The sequence below is a fragment of the Indicator indicator genome, chromosome 21, assembly GCF_027791375.1.
Source record: "Indicator indicator isolate 239-I01 chromosome 21, UM_Iind_1.1, whole genome shotgun sequence".
NCBI lineage: Eukaryota > Metazoa > Chordata > Aves > Piciformes > Indicatoridae > Indicator > Indicator indicator.
The window spans coordinates 7,389,080-7,412,228 of NC_072030.1; the positions used below are offsets into that span (position 1 = coordinate 7,389,080).

Here is a 23,149-nt window from a genome sequence, read left to right on the forward strand (position 1 = left end):
AGTGAAGTCAACTGGTGCCATGCCCATGGGTGAACCAGGGAACAGCTCCTCGGACATCTTCAGGAAGTCTCCTGGTGAGCCAAGTCCATGTGCTTGGCACAGAAGCAAATGGGAACTGGTGCAGTGCCAGGGCGTGAGGAAGAGGAACCAGAAACCTGCACTGGATGGCTGATATGGGGCTAGACCCCCGAGTTGCTTCCAGTGCCATTTTGCAGCAGTGGGGCTAATGCATGCCATTTGGGTAGCCAGAGACTACACAACAGAACATGCACCTTTTAGAAGGCTAGTGTGTTAATTTCTAATTGCTCCAATGAAGTGAAAGGGTGCCACATCTGGTGATGTGGTTTTGTTTCTCCATCCCCTGCCAGGTATTACACACATGCATGCTCCCAGTCTTTGCTGTTTATGAATTGCATTGGTTTTGTATCCCAAGCGTGCATAAAGTTGGATGCAACAACTTGTTTCTCCTTGCTGCTGTGCTTTGACCTCAGCTTTGCTTTAGATGCTTATAAAGGTATTCTCACAGGTTTTGTCCTTATCTTAATCTTAGTGTTTTTCTGGGGCAGTGCCTTAAGAAAGAACTCTCTCTTGCGAGACAAGTGTAACATTTTGTCAAGCGACTGCCTTACAGGGTTTGAGGTGAAAGGAAAAATGAAAGGCTGTACACAGGCTAGTGAGCAATAGCAAATTGAAAAGTATAACTATCCTGTAGTTTAGTGGAAGCTTAATGGCATCATCTGTGTTGATTCATTCTTTAGTTCTTATGCTATAGTGATATAGCCTAATTTTTCTTCCGGTATCAGCAGTAGGAACAGTGGCTGCGAGGCAGAGAGAAGATTCCAATTGCAAGATGAAAAGGAAGTTGCCTGTTACTTTTGCTGTTTTGCAGCATTCATCAGTCCACTCAGTGTGCCTAGCTCTTGACTAGCTAAATAAAATGCTCATTGCACTTGCGTGTTATAGAAGGCCCAATAGAGATTGAGGGTTGTTCATTCTTATCTGGAGAGAGAAGTAGTGCAAATCTAAAAAAAAATACAGCAACAACAAAGCATAATTAAGTCCAGTGATTGTTTATTAGCGTGTTCACATTTGTGTGGCATAACAGCAGTTTCTCTTCTTCAGCAGAATCTGGCACAAAGAACTGTGAAGAAATGTGTGAAAAGCTTCCTCATCTATAAAATGGAAATTTCCTAATGTTTACCAAGAGTCTGTGTTCTTAGTTCTCTCTCCAGCTCATTGCTCAATGCTCATTTCTCATGACTGGCACTGCCATTGCAAGAACAGAAAACTGCACAGACAGGGCAGGGAACTTTATTTAAAAAAAAAAAAAAAAAAAGACAAAACACCCATAAACACTCCCTGTCCTAACAAACAAAAATGCAAACAAGAAGTCCTCCACCCAACAACCAAAACAAACAAAGAGTAGAAAACCCCCTCAAAGCAAAAGGTGTCCCCACCCAGAAATGTGTTGAGGAATGGGAAGAGAAGTGTGTGCTTGGAATCATGTCAAGATAAGTGTAGCTGTATATACCTTTACTTCTAGGATTGTATTCTCAAAGCAGTGCATTGCTGAGTTTAATTTTTGTCCTGGTGTGCAGTTTGGATTTTCTGATAATTTTTTTAAACTCTTCCTTGAAACAAATAATTTCTTACTTGCTTTAACTAGTATGTACTATTCTCTGCCAAACTTCTGTAGGTCTGAGCCTATGAGAAAGTATCTGATAAATTAAAATAAGCCCAGGTTGTTAAAAATACACTCTGGTGCTTGACACCTGAAGGACTGCCACCTGGGATTCTTTGCATATTTCTGCCAGGCACTGTCCTCTAACTGCAGCATCCTTCTTTAAGAGATACCAGTACTGCTAGCTATCCTTAGGAGTTCAAGTCCCTGTTGAAGTTAAAAATAGTTAATGCCTGTAAATTAACTTCTTTTGAGGGGGCATATTTGCATTATTGATATACCATAATTAATTCTATGGCTGGGGAATCCTTCCATCACTTGGAAGCACATGGGTGTACTGTGAATAGTGGTAAGTCCTACTTTGCCTCCTGGTAAATACCATCATCCCTTGGGGCACAGATGCCTAACACAGAATGCACTTTGGGAGAGTGTGTTTGAGCACCTCCTTAATACACTGTAGGTAGGCAACTCTCTGGTCTGAGAGTCTTTGGCTAATCTGTGTAATTATTTTGGGTATTTAAGTATCTTCAGCTAAGTAGCCAGCTTTGCTGCCTTAATAACATCTTACGCAATTGGACCCTTCCCACGCTCCGTGGCAGCTCGAGGAGACACAGCATGGTAGAAATTTTACTGTGCAAAAGAGGGAGGAATGCAAAAAAGGGAGTTGTTGGAAAAGCTGTATGTGCAACTAAAAATATTTTCTTTTGCAAGTCAGAACACCTTTCTTTTCTCCTTCCTAAATCTATTGCGTTTATTGTATTTACAGGTGTTTGTTTTTATTTTTTCCCTTGAATTGAATGGACTGTTATGTGTTACTAAAGAACTGCTATCTAAAAGGGATTAATACCCATTTCCCTTGGTATTAACCTGTGATGTGGTTAAAGACAATGTCTTTTTATATTTTATGACACTTTACCTTTAATTTTAGCTGGATTTGAAAGAAAATATTTTAATTTTTGTGCTTTTCATTAATAGTCATACTAAATATCCAGTGTTGGCTTTTCACTAGCTATAGTCTTTTTTCTACATTGGGCTCACACATTGTGACTTCCCTAAACAAAGTGTGAAAACTATGTCATGCTGTGAAACCTGACTTAAGAAATTTGCACAACTGGCAAATGCATGCTTAGGTGTAATGTTTTTGGTACGTTTTAAAAACTGAACTATTAGACATACATCCTGTGAATCAACAAATGTATTTCAAGTAGACCTAGATGTCAGTACAATGTCTTTGTAAAGGGGGACTTTTGCTTTGCTTAATCTCATTTCTCTTATGTCAAACATAACCCATTTAGTAAAAGGTGGGATGAGGCAAAGGGCTGCAGAATGCACACGTGAGCTTCTAATAACCTTCTGAAGAATATACACCCAGCTCTAAATGATCAAAGATCCAGTCAGTGTCCACTCTTTGATAGTGAGCCGAAGCAAAGCAATAGCAAAAGCCTAAGCAATACAAAGCAGCAAAGAAGGTACATTTATATTGATAGTCCCTGGCACATCCTCCTAGCTGCTGGCAGTCTGGGCTTAGGTTGGATCTTTTGTGTCTTGTAGCCCATTAGAGGTAGATTTTTTGTTACATTCACTTCTAGCATGGCCAAATCCAGCAGTTGAGTTCCACAATCCAGTTAAGTTTTATGAAATAGGTTTTGTATTTGTTGTATAAAGAGGTCCTGATGAGGAGCTGCCCACTGGTACAACAGACAATTTTATTGTGTGTGTGTCCGATGCTTTGGAATCTGGTCATTGGCTGCTGATGTTGCTGAGGCAGGCAAAAGCCCACGAAAATTGGGTAAATTGTGTTGGAAAGATGGTCTCATGAAATTTTCCAAGCAGCTCTCTTTGAGTACAGTGGTACAGTACTTTTTACTGGTATGGAATGAGGGAACTGTAATATGTTTTCTGAGTCCTTTGTCTGCACCTAGTACGTCAGCCTGTCCTGTCCTTAATGAAAATGTTTACTTTGGATGGTGTTCCTTGTGAACTTTAACCTTTTTGGTTATTCTCTTTTGGCCCTTCTTAATGATTTTTTGGGGCTTTTTTGTTAAGGCTGTGCTCTGCCTCCCACCCAGTGTTATTACCATCAGGAAACAAAGGGTGTTGCTGAAAGAGGAGGAAGGATGTTAGACTTCAAAATTCCCCAGTTTGGAACCAGTTGGAATTTTTGTAGTTGTTGTTTCTGTTCCTAAACCTAACTTTAAAATCAATTCTGGTTTGTGTAAAGCACTGTAGGAACAAACTATGAGTCCACTTCTAAGTTTGCTTCTTTCTGATTCTAGTTAGATGCTACAAATGGGAACGAGATAACAACAACAAAAAAAAAGGCCTGTGCTTGTATTGACATAGCTCTGGGTGATTACATGAAACTGGAGGAGTCAGGAGTTCTTCCTTGCTCTGCCTCCACTTTACACTCCTGCAGAAATGGAAGAGTGAGAGAGGGCTCTACAAAGGTGAACAGTGAAGGACAGGGTGTGTTTTCCAGTAGCATTGCCCCGAATGCATGTTTGTGCAAAAACTGTTATTTGGAGGTAGGTTACTTCTGTCCTCTGTAGCTAACTTCTGCATGTATTAACAGAGATCTGACATCACATGTGTGTTCAGACGTGGGTGGGAAGGTGGATGTACATATCTGTGAGTGTTGCTTTGAAAAACATTTGAATGAGAAACGTATGCCGAGAATACAGAGCTCAGTTTGCTCTCCCTAGAAAGCGCCTGGGAGATGAGTTCTAGGCAACAGTTAATTTTCACAGCATCAAACCCGAATCATGTTTAAATTTAAAAATAAAAAAAATAATTAGATGGTAATTTCTTGATTGGCTGCGAAATGCCTTCCAACCTGTGACTGATGTGCCGTCTAATTTCACTAGAACAGGTAATCCTGTGTCATGCATCTCTTGAATGTTCTTTGCAGCAGTTTTTTTCAGATCACTTTGGGAGCAAATTCATGATGAGCTTGTTGTAATAGTCACACACAGGATAAAGGAAATAGCTTATAGGTTTGTTCTGGAAATGATGACTTGACAGTAGCCTCTGGCAGTGGAATTTAGCTATCAATAGTGTGTTAATCCAGTTAAGTAGAGAGCCTTTCATAGGGAAATACAAGTCATGAGTTCTAGCTAAATAATTACCTTTAAAGTAATCATGCCACTTGTAAACATTGCCATGATATTTTTGTAATTTTTGGGTTTTGACACTGTTATGACACAGCAAGAACTGCTTATTGAAGTGGTAGCACATGCAGTGACTTTGGATGGTATTTATTTCAGAGCATTCTTACCTAAAGCCGTGTTGATACATGTAAGTATTGTCAGCTAGCTTTTGCCCGTTCCTGTGTACTATTTCAAAAATGCCGAAGATTGTGATAATTGTAATTACACATGCATTTATACACAGGGTTTAAATCAGAGCAAGCTTGCATTGAGCCACACTGATGATTCAGAGAAGTTTATGAAGCCAGTGCTCTGTACTTTATCTGCCTGGTAAGCAGGTGTCCCCAAGTCTCAGTTTTCATCATAGAGTTCCCCAGGACACAGTTCAGCTCCCATCCTCTTCCCTTCCTGGGGGTACAGACAGTGGTTTGACAGTTAAGCAAAGGTGCAAATCAACTAGAAAGGAGAAGATAGCTTTTTGGATGCAAGGTAACTTGCTTCCATTTAACTCCTGTTGTAACTTCTATCTGTCAGTTCATTGATTTTTAACATACATTATATTTTTTTTTCTACTCTGAACAGTAAAACAAAGAAACTATGATTTCACTTGTCTCTCATTTCAGTGGGTATACTGGCACCAGTGGGGGATAAGAAATACACAACATGGTGAGGTATGTGCTTATTCTGTAGAACAAAGCCTGTTTTCCATAGCTCTGTTGAAGTTGGCATTGCTGGTAACAGCATGCCTTGTTATCATTGCTGTGCCATTCTTTATTAGAAGATGCTGCTATAGAATCTTTAAATCTTCTAGATGTAAAAACATTTGAGCACAATCATTTTGTTTCAGATATTTGAGGCCAAACGTAGGGTTTTGGTACGTTGTGGATTTTTTCTTTCCCCCTGATGAAACTAATCAACCAAAGCTGAACAACCCTGATCTTGGCAGATAAGATCTGATGCTCATTAGGTTGGTTGGTTAGTGTTCCTGATAGCTCACCATGCTACTCGGAGACAGGAAAGATAATGGAAGCAAGTGGTCGTCTGCCACAGTCGATATGGACTGCATGTGAATGTAAGCCAAGATCAGGGACTTGCAGTTGACAGTTTGCCTTTTTTTGTCCTGTTTAAAGTGGTAAAAAAGGCGTCTTTGGGAAGCCTCCACACCTGTAGTTTTATAAATCATATGTGACCTGTTTATATCACATTTAACTGCAGCAGGTCCATAAATGTGCTCTGCTGTTACAATTATAATTTTCAGAAATGTGTATGATCACTGATTGCGGAGACTTGCAAGCACCTTTGGGAGAATACTTAGTAATCGTCAGGCAGTTCATTGCTATGCATGCTTGGTAAGCCCTCAAGTGAGCACTCTAACATTGACCATCCTTGGAGAACATAAAATGGTAGCGGAATGTAATGATCTCTGTTTTGACTCAGGACTATCTTGCCTTTTATTTCAGAAGACAGTTGCTTGAGGTGTTGAAGAGCAGGTAAAGAGCCTCTCTCCTTCACTAAAGCAGCTTTCTGTGTGTAGGTAATCCCAGTACTGTACCAAGACATAAATCGCTGACATGCTTTTTGTAGACCATAGTGATTTTTATCTTCAGATTAAAATTTCTTTCAAAAAATGCAGCTTTGGGGATTTTTTTAATGTCTGCTGTATTTTATGACTTTCCCAGTAGGTTATTTTTAGTTACTTATGCTTTGTAATCTTAAATTATAGTACAAGTTGATTTGCCGAAAGGCATTTGCAGCATCAGAGCCAGAAAGCAATAATGAAAAAAAGTTTGTCACTGTCATCTAGTCTAGTGCTCAAATGACTTATGAAAATATTCTTATTTATCATTATGCTCTAATGGACTCTTTTCCTCATAAGGTTATGTTACTAGCCTCTCTAAGCCTCTTCTATTTTCATGTAGATCTGATGCTGTTCCTAACTATTTATTCTCAAGAGGTTATTTCTGTATAAGGCTCCCAATATTCCAGCATCTCAGCAATTGTATGGTAATGGTTAATTTTGCTGCTCATGTCCCAGCAGCATCATTAATGTATATGTTGTCTGTAGAGCTTTTTCAAGGCTGGCTGACAGCAGTTCTTCCTGGGTAATTCTAAACAAATTTGTAGGTCTGTCTTGGCAGTGAGATTACTGCCAAGGATTTAAGTGTATTGATCTGCTTGTGGTAGTTTGTGCTGCCCTCTTTATGGGTAATAAGATTTCTTATTCATGTTTAGTCAACAAAAAGTTGACTCTTCACTGCTGTCAATCTGTAAGTTTGGATTTCACAAGGAAAGCATTCAGGCAAACTGACTCTGAGGAAATTCTTGTTACACAAAAATCCCACTGAGCTGACGGTAACAATCCTGTCTGATCTTTGGCTGATGTTAGTAACCAAAAAGAACTGCAGGAACTTCATGAATATAGAAGAAAATCACAAATTTCCACATATGTGTAGGGACTGTTTAGATTGCAGATAGCAAACAAGGGACATTGCTGAAAAGGAGCAGCAGTGGTTTTATTTATTTCAAGAAGAGATTTTATTTTATTTTTCCTGCCAATTTTAACATAAGCGAGTCACTCTTGTATTTTTAGATTGACTTCTTCCTAAAAGTGCAAAGCACAATGTAAAAATCCCAGAATTCTTAATGAAAGGAAATAATAACTCTGTTGGTGAAGGCACACCAAGGTTGGTATTCAGAGCCTTACTAAAAAGCAATGACATAACCCAGGGCTGGCCTTTGAAAGTTTTGTGGTATGACAATATAATCTAAAAGTAATTTCTGAGACTAAGAAAAGGTGACACTTTTATTTGGGGACTTTTTTTTTTTTTCCTGGAAACAAAACAACTGTGAATTCTCCACATCTCTAAGGAAATCACAAATAGCTTCTCAGAGGAGATTTGTTAACTGAATTTAAGCTTTCACCTTTTCACAGAGCAGGGGTTCCCAGTAAATATTCCTACTGTATAGACTCTCATAATACATTAGCCTTTAGGGCAGTGTTCAGAGTTTGGCCAAAGGTTGTATCACATGCAACACTGTCAGACTTCCCAATGGTTTTATTTTTGCCCTTTTTGTTAGTCGTTGGCATTTTGAATAAATGTTTAGTTGGTATGTTTTGGTTTTCTATTTTGGTGCAAGTCGTTTGAACCTCAAAACCAGAGTATCTCCCTGACATGGTATGTTACTTAGATGGATTATGAATTTGATTTGGTACATATATATAAACTCTCAGTTTTAGGACATATTGAAAGTGCTTTGTAATCTTTGTTGATATTATATTAATGTATCTAATAGTTCAGATGAAAGCACAATTATGTTCTTGACATAGCTACTGCTTTTATTTTTTTAAAGTTCAGGAAATGTTTATTGCTCCTCACACTTTGCCATCAGGGTGTCTTTCAAAGTCTTGTGAAATTCTATGCGTTTTAATGTGTACATTTTGAAGAGCAAGCAGTAAAGGCAGCTTACCTTTCTTTTTTCACCTGGTGATAAAAATTGTTATACAGCACTAGCTCAAGTCACTGAGCAATTGATGTGCTATCATCCTGTTTGAGGAGCAGCATTTCTGTAAATGAGGGGAAAGTTCCCTCTCTATTTGATCCTTGCGGCTTCTGTTGATACTCTTAACAAGTGTGCCTTTTCCTAACATGGGTGTCTGTGTACATCAGGAACAGAATGAGATTTTTAGCCATAAATAATGAGCTGCTCACCATTGTTGGTGTCCTGGACTGGACTCCAAGGGCTTACTGAGATGAAAGGCTCCCATCATTATCCAGTTATTATCTAGATCCCATTATTATCTCTTTTCTTTAAACTGCACTACCTGTTCTTAACTTTTATTTGCTCTGACAGCAAAATTATAACATCCTGTTACATTAGAAAGGATTCCCAGTGTAATCTGGTTACCCTGATTTCCTCTTTAGTCTGGTAGTAGAGAATTTTTTTTTTTTTTTAGTATTGAAAATTAGGCAAGAACTCCTTTAGAAAGGATGTCAACATTTTAATGTGATGAGAAGAATAAATGGAAAAAGTCCTCACCTTATGTTTGAGTATTTGGGTAGGGTGTTCCATTTTTTGTCTGTAATGTTACTTTAAAAGGCTTTGCAAAGCAGAGCTTGCAGAAATGCTGAGGTTCTTTGCTGTAGTTGCATTCCTGTTGCAGCATGTTGTCAGGGTCTGATATGACATCAGTCTGGATGTAATAGATACATAGCTAAACAGTTTATTTTAGGATCTAAAACTTATCTAAGAATAGACAGGCTCTCCTTTCAAAAGGAAAGGACAAATAAATTAAAAAGGGATACCAAGGAATTAAAAATAGGAAAAAAAAGCAGAGAGGAAAAAGTGTCTAAGGAGAACAAAAAGAGGACAACCCATCTGACCAGTACTGGTGGGGCTCAAGGCTGGGGTGAGACACATGAAGGGACTGTTGCATTTGGATTCTTTCAGTAGACTGCAGAGCAGTAGCAAGCAGGTGATGTGACATACTGGAAGGCTGAAGTCTTACAGTCTAGCCTACCAAAATAGACTGTAATTTTCTTTGCTAGCAGTCCATAGGTTTAATTGTCAGGGAGGAAAAAAGCAAAACAACCTTTTAAATTTTCTAACATATTTTGTGTGAACATTGCCAGATGATTTTCCATAGTGCCCCAGGGCTTAGGCTATTCAGTATTTCCTCCTGATTATGTAAGTGGGATCACTAAACTGAAGGTAAGGGTGTCACTTGTTCTGGTGATGTATTTACACCAGGTGTCTGATGATAGAAATTTGTCTGGGGAAAACTCACCAGGTCAGCCAATCAGTTCACTTACTAGTGCATCATAAATTACTACAGAAGTATGCAAATCAAAATTAAGGTTGTGTACTGTATGTTGGACGTATTTTTCTGTATTGTTGTATGGAAGTAACAGATCCCAGTAAAACATTGTGCCAGATATCTGTCTGTTGGTTATGAATCTAGCAGTAGAATTGAATGTAGAAGTGTTTTAAAATAAATGTTGCTAATGGCTAGTTAAAATAAAGTACCGAGTTATGATTCACATCTTTCTTGACCTAACAACCATATCCTTGAGCTCTTTGGTGTTTTACCTGAACTATGGCAAAGGGAGAATCCATTTAAATATAAACAAATGAAAGAGACCCTCATGCTGATACCTTTCTGTTTGGCATGAACCCTTGATAGAATTTTTAGGACCAGGCTACTTGTTTGTTTTGGTTTTGTTTTTTTTTTTAGCACCACAATGACTTTGTAGCCTCAGTCCAGAAGTAGGAGTGTCATCATCAGGGGTGAAAGCACAACAAGCCTTCACACAAAGCTTACTTACGAGGTCTTGCTATTCTTCATGAGAATGCTGCAAGCAAATGCTGTCATGCTTATTGCCCTTTTGTAGGAACTCTGTATTTGTCCTTTAGCTGGTGTGTTTGGGTGCTACATGTCCGTGCAGACACTTAAAGGGTTAGAACTTGATATTCCGACAAAATCAACGATAACAAAGCAAGGGACAGGAGGAATTAGGATTTGTCATCTCTGATTTGTGAGGCCTTGAAACCTCCCACACTGTGCTGTTTTTATTTTTCTTCTTGCTTGTTCAGAACTGGAAATTATTGCTAGTGTTTGAACCTTTCCTCAACTGCACGTGGTTGCCCATTCTTTTTGGATGGAGGCCAGTTTGTGGTTGCCAACTGCTTTCACAGTTACCTGTCCTTGTCCTATCTTCTGTCTGAATTTCAAACAGGATAATTTCAAACTAGGTTTTCTTAAAACACAATCTGCACACTTCACCAGCTCAGTGTGGGTTTTTGTTTTGACACGAGAGTTTGGATGTTTTCATTTTCTGGATGTTGCTTCTCTTCCTTTCCCACCCCTCCTTCTCCCCTGCCCCAATAAAAAGAATGAAAAGAAGAGAGGAAAAAAATCACGGAGGTGGTTGTAGCATACAGGAACAACATGCTGTATAGTAAAGTAAAGACCATCTCATTAAATTACATGCTTTAGGTGCCAGTATTGCAGCTTGGCAAGTTGCTCGCAAAGCTGCAGAAGAAAGTGTGTCTAGGTCATTCTAGTAGGAGATGTTCAAACCAAACATTTCAACACCTGTGTGCATACATATGGATCTCTAACAGCCTGTTACAGCCAGATCCTGCCTTGCACTCTGAGGCAGGATTTGGGAGGCTACACATATACCTATGTACTCCCTAGGAGGGCAGGAGATGAGGGCAATGCCCTGTTTGAGAAAGGACTTGCTTGTCACAGGTGGTTGCAGTGTGCCATCCAAGCGGCGTGCCTTGTTCTGCACCTTGATGCTGTCAGCAGAGCGCAGGGCGACGTCAGGTAGAGTGTGCTCCCCACCGCAGGTGTGCAGCTGAGCAAAGAGGCAATGTCCATGCAACCAGCTCTTGAAACTTCAGCTCCTTCAAGGGTAAAGCACTGCCAGGTGGTTGTTGAAAGTAGTACATCAAAGCACAGGTACACAAAGGACGTTAAAATTCAGTTATTGGTAAGTAATCTCATCTGATGCTTCAAATATTGACACTTTGCTGTCCGAATTGTAAATAAATTGCAGACTGTATTTAGCAATAAGGCATTTGTACACAATTTTCTTATTGTATTATGACATCAGTACCTGCTTTACTTAATTTTCAAGTAATTCAAAAAGGCAGAAGCATGAACTTCTGGTTTTTAGTAAAGTCAGTATTTCATTTCTCAAGAGACAGTGAATAAGCAGAAAGAATCTGTTGAAATCACTTCTTACGTTGTTACTCTCAGCTGAAAAAATGAAGGAATAACTATTTATTATCTTTATGCTTCTTGTCAGTGGTAAGAGAAGATGTATTAGGTTAACATTTGGGGTAGCTCTTTCAAAACAGAATATTTTTTTTTTTTTTAGCATCAGGAAAGACCACTAGGATAGTTTGTTTGTAACTTCCTTTTATTTGATGAGATTACCTAAGGTTTGTTATCTGTCTGATTTGTTTTCCTTTTCTCTCCCTTTCAGTTGTGAGCCCTGTGTTCAAATTAACTCTTTTTACAGTGATTGGGGTTTTTTTTTTTGTAAGTAGTTACATTTTTGGGATACTCCCTATATTTAGGTCCTATCTCTTCCTCGAGGTCAGATCAGGGTTCAAAGTTAAATTGACAGCTGTATGCCAGTCTTGTTCGTTGTAGCAGTGGAAGGCTGTGATGTTAAATAAGTCTTTTCTAGCCACTGACTGTTGCATAGGTTTATGAAAATGCTTTATTATAATAAAATGAATTTTTTTCTACCAGGAAATGAGAACTGCTTTTGTGCAGCACTGTGGATACCACCAGAGCCCTTCTGTGGCCTTAGAAGTTTACAGGAGATACGGTGATTCACTTGCTCCTGTCTTCACTATCACTTGCCACTGGAGGGTCTGATAGTGCACCAGACTCCTTCAAAGGAGGAATGAAACTATGGGGATAACTTCTCATATCTTCTTGAACATATTTGTTCTCCCTGTATTTTGTGATAGATGGTGGATAGATAGCTCTAAATCGCAGCGTGGCACTGTTGATTCTTTCCTGCCACCTCAAAGACACAGATGCCTCTATCCAGCTTATCTAATATTCCCAGAGGCTGTTTCTGAGCACTTAGGTTTTGCTTTCAGTGTAAATCCTCTGACCTTCTTAGAGTTTAAAACAAACACAATCCAAAATCAGGATTTGCTAGTTTTGTACTTCATAATGCCTGATCGTAGCAGAGTTAAAAGACTACTAGAAAACTGGACAAGAAAAGCCAGGATTGTGAATGTACATCTCTAGTGCAGTTTTGCATTATTGATTTACAGCAACAAGCCTTTCAGAAGACAGGGAGGAAGGCTTGTTGGCTGGCATAGTGTGTCATACTTACATTTCAAAGACTAAATTTACACTAACACATGACACTACTAATCTATGTTCTAACATCTCAGTGGTCTTAAAAGCAAGGGACAATCAACTATGAAAGTGTTCTTAAAAACATCATTCAAGTGAACCTCCTATCTGTAATGTGACTTTTTAAGGCCTTCTGTATATTTCATTGACATAATTCTTACTCTAACAAAATGATATTACTAATAAAAATTGTTCAGACCATGGAGAATATTGTAGAGACTTTTTAGTTTGGATCAAGGGATTTACTTGAGTACCTCTTATCTTTGTGCAACAATAGTAATTGTAATACATAGGAAATGAGACGGAGATCTTACCGGATCTGTGCCCCATTTATTCTGGTATTGTGTTGCTACAGAAAATTTACCACAGCAGAAGGCTGCACTTTTGTGTCTTCTGATGCAAGTTTCTTCCAGCTCTACACAGTTGCTGCCTGTTTTCATTGTACACTGATACAAACCTTACTGCTTAATCTAGAGCTATTGTGGATGTTTCTTCTGTTGATCCATTCTTAAATACTCTTAATGTATTCTTTTTACCTCAGCAGAGGCCCATGGTTCAAAGACTTAACTGAATTCTGGCTTTTGACAAACCCCACTTTTTTATTTACATCAGTCTTTAATCTCAAAGCAGGTGGGGAATTCCTTGATCCTCTATAGTAAGGCAGGACATTAGGAACACCTGGCTACATCTCTTTATTATTTCATATATAATTTGAGTAATGTTTCTGATCATTCTTTCTTGAAGCTTTATAGTTCCAACCAGGGTTTCTTCTTGTACCTAAACCTCTTCAAGTCTTTAACTTACATTGTCCTTCTCTGCGTCTTTTCTATTTGCTGTATCCTTTTTCAGATGGGGGTGACCAAAACTGAACACAGAATTCAAAAGTGAACACACACTATTCAAGGTGAGGGAATATCACTAGTTTTATGTAAGGCATAATAAATTTTCATATGTCTTTGTCCTTTAAAAATAAATACTGATACCCTGATTATTTTTGCTCCCAATTGTAAAATATTTTTCTTGCCTAATCTGTAAAGTTGTCTAGATTTTTTTCACATTGGAAAGTTGGTTAATTTATTACCTCTTAATTCTTATGGGTAATTTATTAATGAATAAATAATATGCATTAATTTGTACTATGGTTTGCTATACCCCATCTATGCTCTATATTCTGTCATTGTGTTGATCTAATTACATGTTTGAAATTCCTTCTCAAATGCATCACGAATGCATGGCAGAAACAACTGTTCTTTATATCCTTCATCATCCACAGATTTTGTCATTAAATCATTCACTTCTTCACTGCATCTGATCTTTTTCTCAAAACTTTCTTTAGAAGAACTGCACATTTCACAAGCCATATCTAGTTATTTCTTTCATAAAGTACATGCCTGTGTTATGCTGGTAATGATAGTTCTGGGGGAGAAGTGTTAATCTCAGATTTGTAATCCCTTCTGACTATAACTCTTACAAATTGGATTAGTTTACGAGTGCTTTTGATCCATAGGATGGCCTTGAACAAATTATTAATAGAAAAAGATAAGCATCCTACCCTTTTAATGACTTCTTTGGATAATGATGGCAGCATGCCTTATCCTGAGCAGATACAGTGGTAATCGGGGTAGTAATGTTATATGAGAAGACTGTAAATTTTCTGTTGCATGCTCATTAGAAATGCTGTCAGCGTTTACCTTCAACTATATGAATATAGAGCCCAAAAAGTATGGAGAAACAGTATTAGAATTCTAATTCAATGTGTTTTAAACTGCAAAGTCAAAATGGGTTAATAAGGCTTGTCTGCCTGTTTAGAAGGAATTTTACTGCAAAACCTACAATGAAGAGGTGACACTGCCAAGAATATACCAGCACTCCCAGTATCCAGCATCTTTAGAGTAGGCAATAGTGCCAGAGGAGAGGAGGTAGTGCTGTGTTCCTCATATGGCACTGTTACCTTCAGCTTCTGACATAGTTGGTATAGGTGGTGGCTAAAGTTTTTGGTCTTGGAGAGAAATCACATGGATGTGTTGAAAGACATGAGGGTAGAATGGCTATTTATATACTCCTCTCTCATCTGGAGAGTGGCAACCTGGTGGTCAATAAATAAAACAATGGCATGTGGTAGACTGTAGATACACTGACCCTTTCATACTGCCAACAAGAGAAATAGAAATAAAAATTGCTGTCTTTAATCTCCTTTCCTTTATATGTGAGGGGGTATGTGCAATGCTATAGAACCTTCAGTGGGAACATATTTGAGAGATTATTTGTGCACTCAGCTGAATTTTTCATGAGGTTAGGAGTTCCAGGCAGACACAGTTTTTATTGTTCTGTGCTATTCTTAATTTGATATTATGGGCATTAACTGTTGGGGCTTAGCCTTTTCATTTAACTTTTGTTCTAACTTGGATTTCTGATCAAAGAGTTCTAGGTAGTGATCGTTTGCAATGGTTTGACTTCCCATAGTTTTTCTCATGACATTTTTTTTGTGTGTTTAATTCTTGCTCTTTATTCATTGATACCCAGAGTAAAAGTTGGAAGACTTTTTCCTGTTATTATGTTAAAGCTTTGATTTTTTTTTGTAGTTTTTGCTTGTTTGGTTGTTTTTTAACCCTTCCTCAAAGAATTATTTAATTTTTCTCCAAGTCTGCTTGCTCTATTGCTTTGTTCTAAGCAGGCTAACATGCAGAAGCAAAAGTATTCTATGAAATGTTCTGCTTTTTAAGCAAGTTAACACAACAAAATCTGTACTTTACTTCCTCATAAGCATACAACCCCCTTTAGAATAATATGGTATAACCAAGGTATGTGATACAGTAAATAGAAATATGACTCTCCAGGCAAGCTGCTGAAGCAAATACTCGTTTGCTCCTTTCATCTTTTTAGATATTTTGAATTGCAACATCTGCTTCAAGAGTGCTGTGTCAAATGATAAAGGAGAGTTTCAGATGTTTTAATATAGGAATTGTTACTTAATAAAGTGAATTTTTCCAGTGTAATAGTGTTGCATTTCTGTCATCTTTTAAATCTTTCATTAATAGTGATAAGGAATTAACATTGATAAGAAGGAAATAGAAACTGTCCCTCAAAAATCTTGCTTTTAATTTCATTTAAGTACATCTAAGTAAGATTTGCTATCCTTAAGAAGTGTAGAAGATTCTGATGTACTTCTGGATGTCTTGGGACGGGAAAACAGATACTACTTACAAAGTTGGGGAGGACTGTAGCTTCTGGTTTACTGAGCATCTTGTCATCTGCAGTAGATAGCAAGCAGTAGTGTATGTGTTGTTTGGAGACAGAAGTACTAGGTTGTATTTTTGGGGGGGTAATCTCATGTTAAAGTGACTGTGTGGAACATCTGGAGTTCCTACAACTTAATTTTATGTGTTGTAATTAGGAAAGGGAAAATCTTCATTTGTAAGCTGTATTTGAAAATATTTCTTCCACAAAAACCCTATGCATCATCTTAAAAAAATAAAAATTGAAGAATGGCTCCCTTTTAGCACTTTCCTCTCGCTTATCCATATAGATTTTAACTGGAAGACAGAAGAAAATAAAAATGTTTTTGAACATACACTAACAAACTCTTTATCAAAAATATTTGAGCTGGTTAAACCCAATCTAAACATAATTAAAGCCAGGACAAATTCTTCTGCAACTTTGTCTGCCATGGGATAGTTGCTCCATTTTAAGGACCAGTATGAGGCCATAGTAGGAGATGAGAAACAGTGAATTGGACACTTCTGTGTAGTAGCAGCTCTTCATCTTCCTCACTTCAAACTAGCCTGAAAATTATTTCTTACTGTACAGTAGTGAGGTGTGGGTAGCCCTGTTTGGGAACACATTTATCTCCTCTTCCTTTCTGGAAGGTGCTGGGAAGTGAGGAGCACCAGGCTTGCCTCTCCTTAAATATGTCGCTTTTCCTTAGACATTAGCACTTTTGTTTGCATCATAGAACTACTTGGTATTCACAAAAAAAAAAAAAAAAAACAACAGATTACTATATTGTGGAATACAGTAAATACTGAGGGTTTTTTTTTGTCATCCTGTTTACCCTTATCCTTCTTTCATTGGCAGTCCTGTCCCTCAAAAGAGACGAGTGACAGACTGACCGACTGTGGCTATTTTTATACAGTGCACATATTAACCGTTGAGTAAATGTAAGAGGTTTTAAAGAGCTTATTTTAGCAGAAGCATTTGTTAAAGCCCCTCTATCCATAGGCTGCGTGTATATTCATTAACTATTCAGGGCTGTAACACAATACAACAAAAGGAAGCGTGTTTTAACGGAGATCTGTAACAACTTTATGCAGGCTGGCACCCAGCCAGCAGCTGAAGGCAGACGTTTCTTAAGGCTATTTCTAGTCCTGTGGCATCTAGATATAATATATTTATTTCTCAAGTAACAAAACTACCTAATACTTACTGCAGTGTCATGATCCCACATTGCAGAAATACATTTAGTTTGATCCTTAGAAATTTATTGTAATAAAATCTTTGAAGGCAGTGGAAAACTGAGCTTCTCTAGTTTCACCAACCAGTGTGACAAGATTTATCTTTTATATCATTGCATCTGAAACGGTTTGTGACAAGGATGGGAAGAAATGAAGTGCTGGCATGAATGGAAAGTGTATAAATGTTTAACAGAATATCCTGTCCCATAGACTTTATCTGTGGAAAGTCTCAGATTTTGCCTGTAGCAGAAGCCAGGGTGGTTTAGGGGTCAGGGATGGGGCAGAGTGGTGTGAGTCCTTTACTGGCAGTGAATATGCATTTGGCATGAGTCCTTTACTGGCTCTGAATATGCATTCTTTGAGCTTGCAGTATGTCTGTGTATGGCTTCTGCTGAATACTGCTTGTGAAAAGGGATGGAGATGCCTCAGCTCCTGGTCTGCTGTATACTACAAAATAGCTTCCTTGTCCCAATGTAGCGTGAAAGTAGGAATTTGTTATCAATCCACTACATTTTAGTGAATTAAAGAATATTTTGATAGAAGTAAATGTGGAAGGAGAAGATAAACGAGACGTGGGAATTAGAGATCCTGTTTCCTATGTAGACCATCCATATGATCCGCCAGCATGTGTTAAAGTGTAGGATTTGTAAGCTGTTATATAGGTGAGAAATTGCAATTTTCCTCATCAGCGTGTTACCTGGGTGGCTGGATGCTGCTGTTCTGCCCAGCTGCAATGGGAGTTACCCTGTCAGCTTTAACCACCTTCCTACTGTTCTGTGGTGTGTTAGGCTAACAACAGATTGTCTGGTTTAATAGTAAATCACTTTATAGTGTGATGCTTTAAATAATACCTTATGTCTCTATGCTTGTTTCTGTAATACCATTCAGATATGTTTTAATTCTTTTCCCTTTTGTTAATAGCTTGAATGAACTGGGTGGGAAGGTTTAAAAAGAACAAAGGCAATTAAAATGGATATCCGTGAAATAAATACTTGGGTATTGTTCCACACAAACAGAAACGTTAAAAGCCCTTTAGCAGCTGTGTCAATAGCAATTTTTCTGGTTCTTGAGTAAGGAAATAAACACAAATGCTGTTGGTTAAATAATTCACATTTGGTTTAGGTGAAAAGTAAGACCTGGTCTCTTTAGCAAATGCAATGGTTTCACTGAAGTAATTTAAAAATTGATCACATTCAACTCATTTGAGTGCATTAAGGGATTTGTAGTTATGTAATTAAATTGATTATTTTAAATAGCTTTAAGTGTACTGTCCAGTTAAGAAGTGTGCAAGTATATTTTCAGATGAAACCTTTTGTTTGTTTGTTTTTGAGATAAATGACTGTGTTGTGTTCTTAGAATACAATTAACAGGCATGTGACATTGGTCATTCGGGACATGTCGTAGGAAAGGCAAAAATGTTGAATTGGTGACATTGTGGTTTTAAGGTGTATCAGTTATTTGGTGTACATGGCAAACTGGTATGTGCAGCAAAAAATGCTGCATAATATTACCATGGGTTATCTAGACAAAGCAAAACACAATTTCCCATGTTTGAAATAATTAGCTTGTGTTTTCAAATAACAGATTTGGGTGGATTTTTTGTTTGTTTGGTTGGTTGTTGTCATGTTGGATTGTTGTATTACCTTTTTCCTTGGGGATAAAAATTCAGTAACCATGTTTAATTTGCAGAGCACCAGAGATCATACTGGGATTGCCGTTTTGTGAAGCCATAGACATGTGGTCGTTAGGGTGTGTGATTGCAGAGCTGTTTCTTGGATGGCCACTGTACCCAGGAGCACTGGAATATGACCAGGTAGTAGAATAAATTTCACGAGCATATGCACGCTTTCTGCAACTTAAGAATTTCAGGTTGTTAAATCCACATTTCAAATATTAATAGCATCCTCTGTTAAGTAGTATTTCTTCAAGTCTGTTCAGTGCTTTTAATGTAGTCTTACTGATTTTCTTAGAAGCATAAATCCTGTGTCTAGACCAAACTCTGTGTGTTATGCTGCTTTTCTGAATTAAAGTTCAACGTGTCCATTTACTTATTTGCTGGAAATACTTCAGTCAGCTTTTTCATTGTGCTCAAGCAGGTCTACAAAACTTAACTTTAAAAGAAGTCTGATTCAGGGTTTTCATCAGTGTACATCAGTACAGCAGTTGTAGGAGATGGTTCCCAAGGAAATTCTTTTCCTCCTGCCCTGTGGTATGTGTCACTGAGTAACCGAACAGGCAAGGGCTTTGTGCTGCATTTCCCTCTGTCTCCCTGGCATGTGGCAACCAACGTGCTAGCCCTTGAAAGGAAGCTCTTAAATTGTTTTATTCATTTGTGATTATACGCAGCAACAGCTGTACTTCTCAGTGGAAAATAGCCATGTCTTCTGAGCTTTAATACTCACTAAAACCAGGCACAGGTGCTTAACTGCTAAATTTTTAAAGAAATGCATTGCCTTTCCCCCCTTAACTTCTAATATAGGATATTTAGAAAATATTTAAAAGATCTAGAAAGAGTTCTGGTCAGAGTGGGATTCCCTTTACTCCCAGATGCAGGGAATTACACCAAAAGTTGGCAGCATTGTGTTTATTTCCTCCCTGCTTCAGTTCGTCACTGGTATTTCAGCAGAAGCCTCCTGTGCATATTTCCTCTCAGAAAAACTGCCCATCAGCTTTTCTCTTCTCAGGTGCTTCTAGCTCTCAAGTCCTCTGTCTTCCACTGAATTTAGCTCATCTCCCAGTTTCTGACTGTTATTTCACTGTTCTCTCTCCTTTTGATTACTTTCTTTCTTCCATTCTCTCTTATTACCCAACTGCTCTACCTTTTCCAGGGCCTGGCCCACACCAGCAGCTCCTGTGTGGACATGTGTGGTGTGGGACCCTGCCCAACTCCCTTCAGCCTTCACTCCTCTTGGACCTTCAGCCCTGGCTGCTGGAATCTCTATTCCCTCCATCCTAACTTGCAACAACCTCAGTTTTAATTATTATGCCAACTCATCTTTGTGGAAGGATTTTTAAATTTTTAAGAAATGTTACTTCTGACATAACTCCTGCCTTGTGCAGTGAGCTAACATGCCGTGTTAGTTAAAGTACATCAGAAAGTGCGGTTTTAACAGATTCCTCTTGAAGCCTTGAATCTTAACTATTTTGTGTTAATACTTTGATCATCAATTATATTTAAGGTAAAGCAAAATATATAGTAAATCATCTGAAACAAATATGTGATGATAGTTTCAGTGAAAAAGAGCATTTGACCATTTCAGGCATAAATCTAATCCACTGCCATCACAGCCAGTAGTGGATTTTCTCAGATGAGGACAGCATATTTTGCTGGGAGCCTAAGCATTGTACACACACTCCCTTTCCAAGTGGAAAATGCAGGTGTGTCAGATGTAAAAAACTGATACACTGGAATCATGGAATGATAGAGGTTGGAACGGGCTGATGGAGATCATCTAGTCCAACCTCCCTGCCAAAGCAGGATCACCTAGAGCAGATCGCACAGGACAGCATCCAGGTGGGCTTTGAGTGATGCACTCATGGTGGGTTTGGAGGCTCCACCACCTCTCTGGACAGCCTGTTCCAATGTTCCATCACTCTCAAAGTAAAGTTCTTCCTGATACTTGGATTGACTTTCCAACGTTCAAGTTTGCGCCTGTTGCCTCTTGTCCTGTTACTGGGCACCACTAAAAAAAGACTGGCCCCATTCTCCTGACACTCACCCTTCAAATATTTATAAGCATCAGTAAGATCCATCAGAGGGGAAGGATTTTTATAGAGCTGTATAGTAAGAGTATGCCAAAAAAAAAATCTGACTTCTGTAGGCAAGCATTTCTGTTAATTTTCCTGTTTAGGATGAAATTACATTTAGGATTGGAATGGATTGAGAAGGTAATAACAGCTGCTCTCCCCAGCTCCTCATTTCTGTGACCCAACTTTAAGAGCTTGCTTAAATAGGTCACTTCAGAGGTTTGTTTATGTATGGCTTTCTCTGAGAGAGAGCAGTGTCAAGCACCCAGGGTTTGGTTCCTCTCCTTTGTAAACTGTAGTGCTCTGACGGTGGTTGATTTTGCCATATTCCAAATGAAGTGGCAAGTTTTTAACTGTCTCGGATTTTGAGAATCAGAGATAAATTATTCCCCATGTTTTTGTTTTTTTCTTTCTCAGATTCGTTACATTTCACAGACTCAAGGGTTGCCAGGAGAGCAGTTATTAAGCATGGGAACAAAAACTGCAAGATTTTTCTGTAGAGAAACGGATGCACCATATTCTAGTTGGAGATTAAAGGTAAACAGTAAAACGTAGCAGAAAACAGCATGTTATTTTGTGAGCAGAGAAACCAAAGGGGCCAAGATTCACTGCAATACCATCATCTCCCTTCTGCTGCTCCTGTGTTTGTCAGTTCCCACTCTGTATCCCTCCCGTTTCTCCTGTCCCCCAAAGGCAGTGCTTCAAGCTCATGCCCACATTTTCTCCCACTGGCTAGGCCAGAGGCAGGTTTGGTGCAGCTGCCAGGCTGTGCAATGGCCAGTGCACAGTTGTGAGGTGGAGAACTCCAATTAAGCCTCTTCTCTCCAGAGAATAAATTGTGAGTTTCTTTGTTGGGTTGTTTTTAGGTTTTGTTTTGTTTGTTTCTTTTATTTTTTCTTTCCTTCTTATCAGGTACTACTTTTCACTTCAAATAATTTGTCTGTAAGGCCCAAATTTCTCTGTCAAAATTTGTTCAAAACTGGAATCAGCATCAGAAGTTCCTAGGAGAGAAAGAGAGTATGAAACAACATGTCTGTGTACAGCTCATTCCCTGAAAGCTGCAATACAATTAAAACAGATGAAGTATTTTTTTGAAGATGTACTTCTATGGTCTTCTCAATTTGTATCTGTAAGATGCGTTATTGCACGCTGGCCATAAACAGAGCTTTAATTTCCTATGCAAATATGTGTGTGTATACATTTTTTTTTTTTTTTTTAATTCTATTGCTTCATGGTGCAGCTTCACCCCCCTGGGGAGTCGGGAAGCAGTTACAGTTGACATAAAACTTGAGCAGTAACAAACAGCTGACGAGCTCAAAGCACAAGTTGCGTAACCCTGCCCACTGAGTTGGTAAATCCGAGTGCACGCTGGGCTGTGGAGCTGCTGTGGGGGCAGGTGGTGTCAGGATTTTCCCATCACACCATCCTGATATTCCCGTATTCTGGGTTTTCAGGCAGCTCATCAGTAGGTGACAGTTTGCTTCGGACTTCCCTGTATCAGAGAACACACACAAGTTCTTGATGCAAACAGCCCACCCTCAGAAGCTTGCCTTGCAGAGGTCAATTCTCATGTATCAGACTATATGCTGTTTTGGGGGAAGAAAAGAGTTTTACTATGGACCATTGGTCATTACTCGTAGTTTTTGTCCAAGCTGATTTTGGAAACTTTTCTGCAATCCCTATGTTAACTTTATTTCCTCACCTGCAATCCTGCCTTGCCTCTTGCAACACCAACCCAGTAGTGATACCTGTGTTGAAAGAGGAAAATTGTAGCAGAAAGTGGCATTCCAGCTCATAGGTTGCTGATGGGGGTGATAGTGTTCATTCTCTGGGATTTATTTTTGTACTTCAATATTTAAAATACTTGCACCAAATGTTGTGTATGTGAAGGAATACAAGTTTAAAAATAAAAGAGAAAGCTAAGAGAAATTGAACAGCGTCTGCCAGGGGAGTTCAAAATGTATTTTACAATTGTGATCATGATTCCGTTTGGAGTTAAGGGTCTGAGTTTGTGGAAATGAGTAAGATACAAATTATAGAAAACCTGGGATATGTAAAAACACAAACACATGAGAGAGTTTCATTAAACAATTTTTTTGCAGGCTTTCAGCCTGCAAACCATTTACTGTAACCCAGTACTGTGATCAGCCAGACGTGAAATTTAGTAGTTTTTTGGATTTTGATTCAGAAAATGGAATTAGTCAGTAAATCAGAACACAAATATACACCTGAA

The 23,149-nt window shown here is 38.5% G+C and overlaps 1 protein-coding gene across 1 annotated transcript in view; it reads left to right on the plus strand.

The window, feature by feature from the left end:
* Positions 1–23,149, plus strand: part of HIPK3 (homeodomain interacting protein kinase 3) — a 49,519-nt gene that overhangs the window by 13,282 nt on the left and 13,088 nt on the right. Inside the window, exons 2-3 of the mRNA XM_054390292.1 lie at positions 18,859–18,982; positions 21,334–21,453. Coding sequence (XP_054246267.1) covers positions 18,859–18,982; positions 21,334–21,453 — 244 coding nt within the window. The remainder of the gene's footprint in view (positions 1–18,858; positions 18,983–21,333; positions 21,454–23,149) is intronic.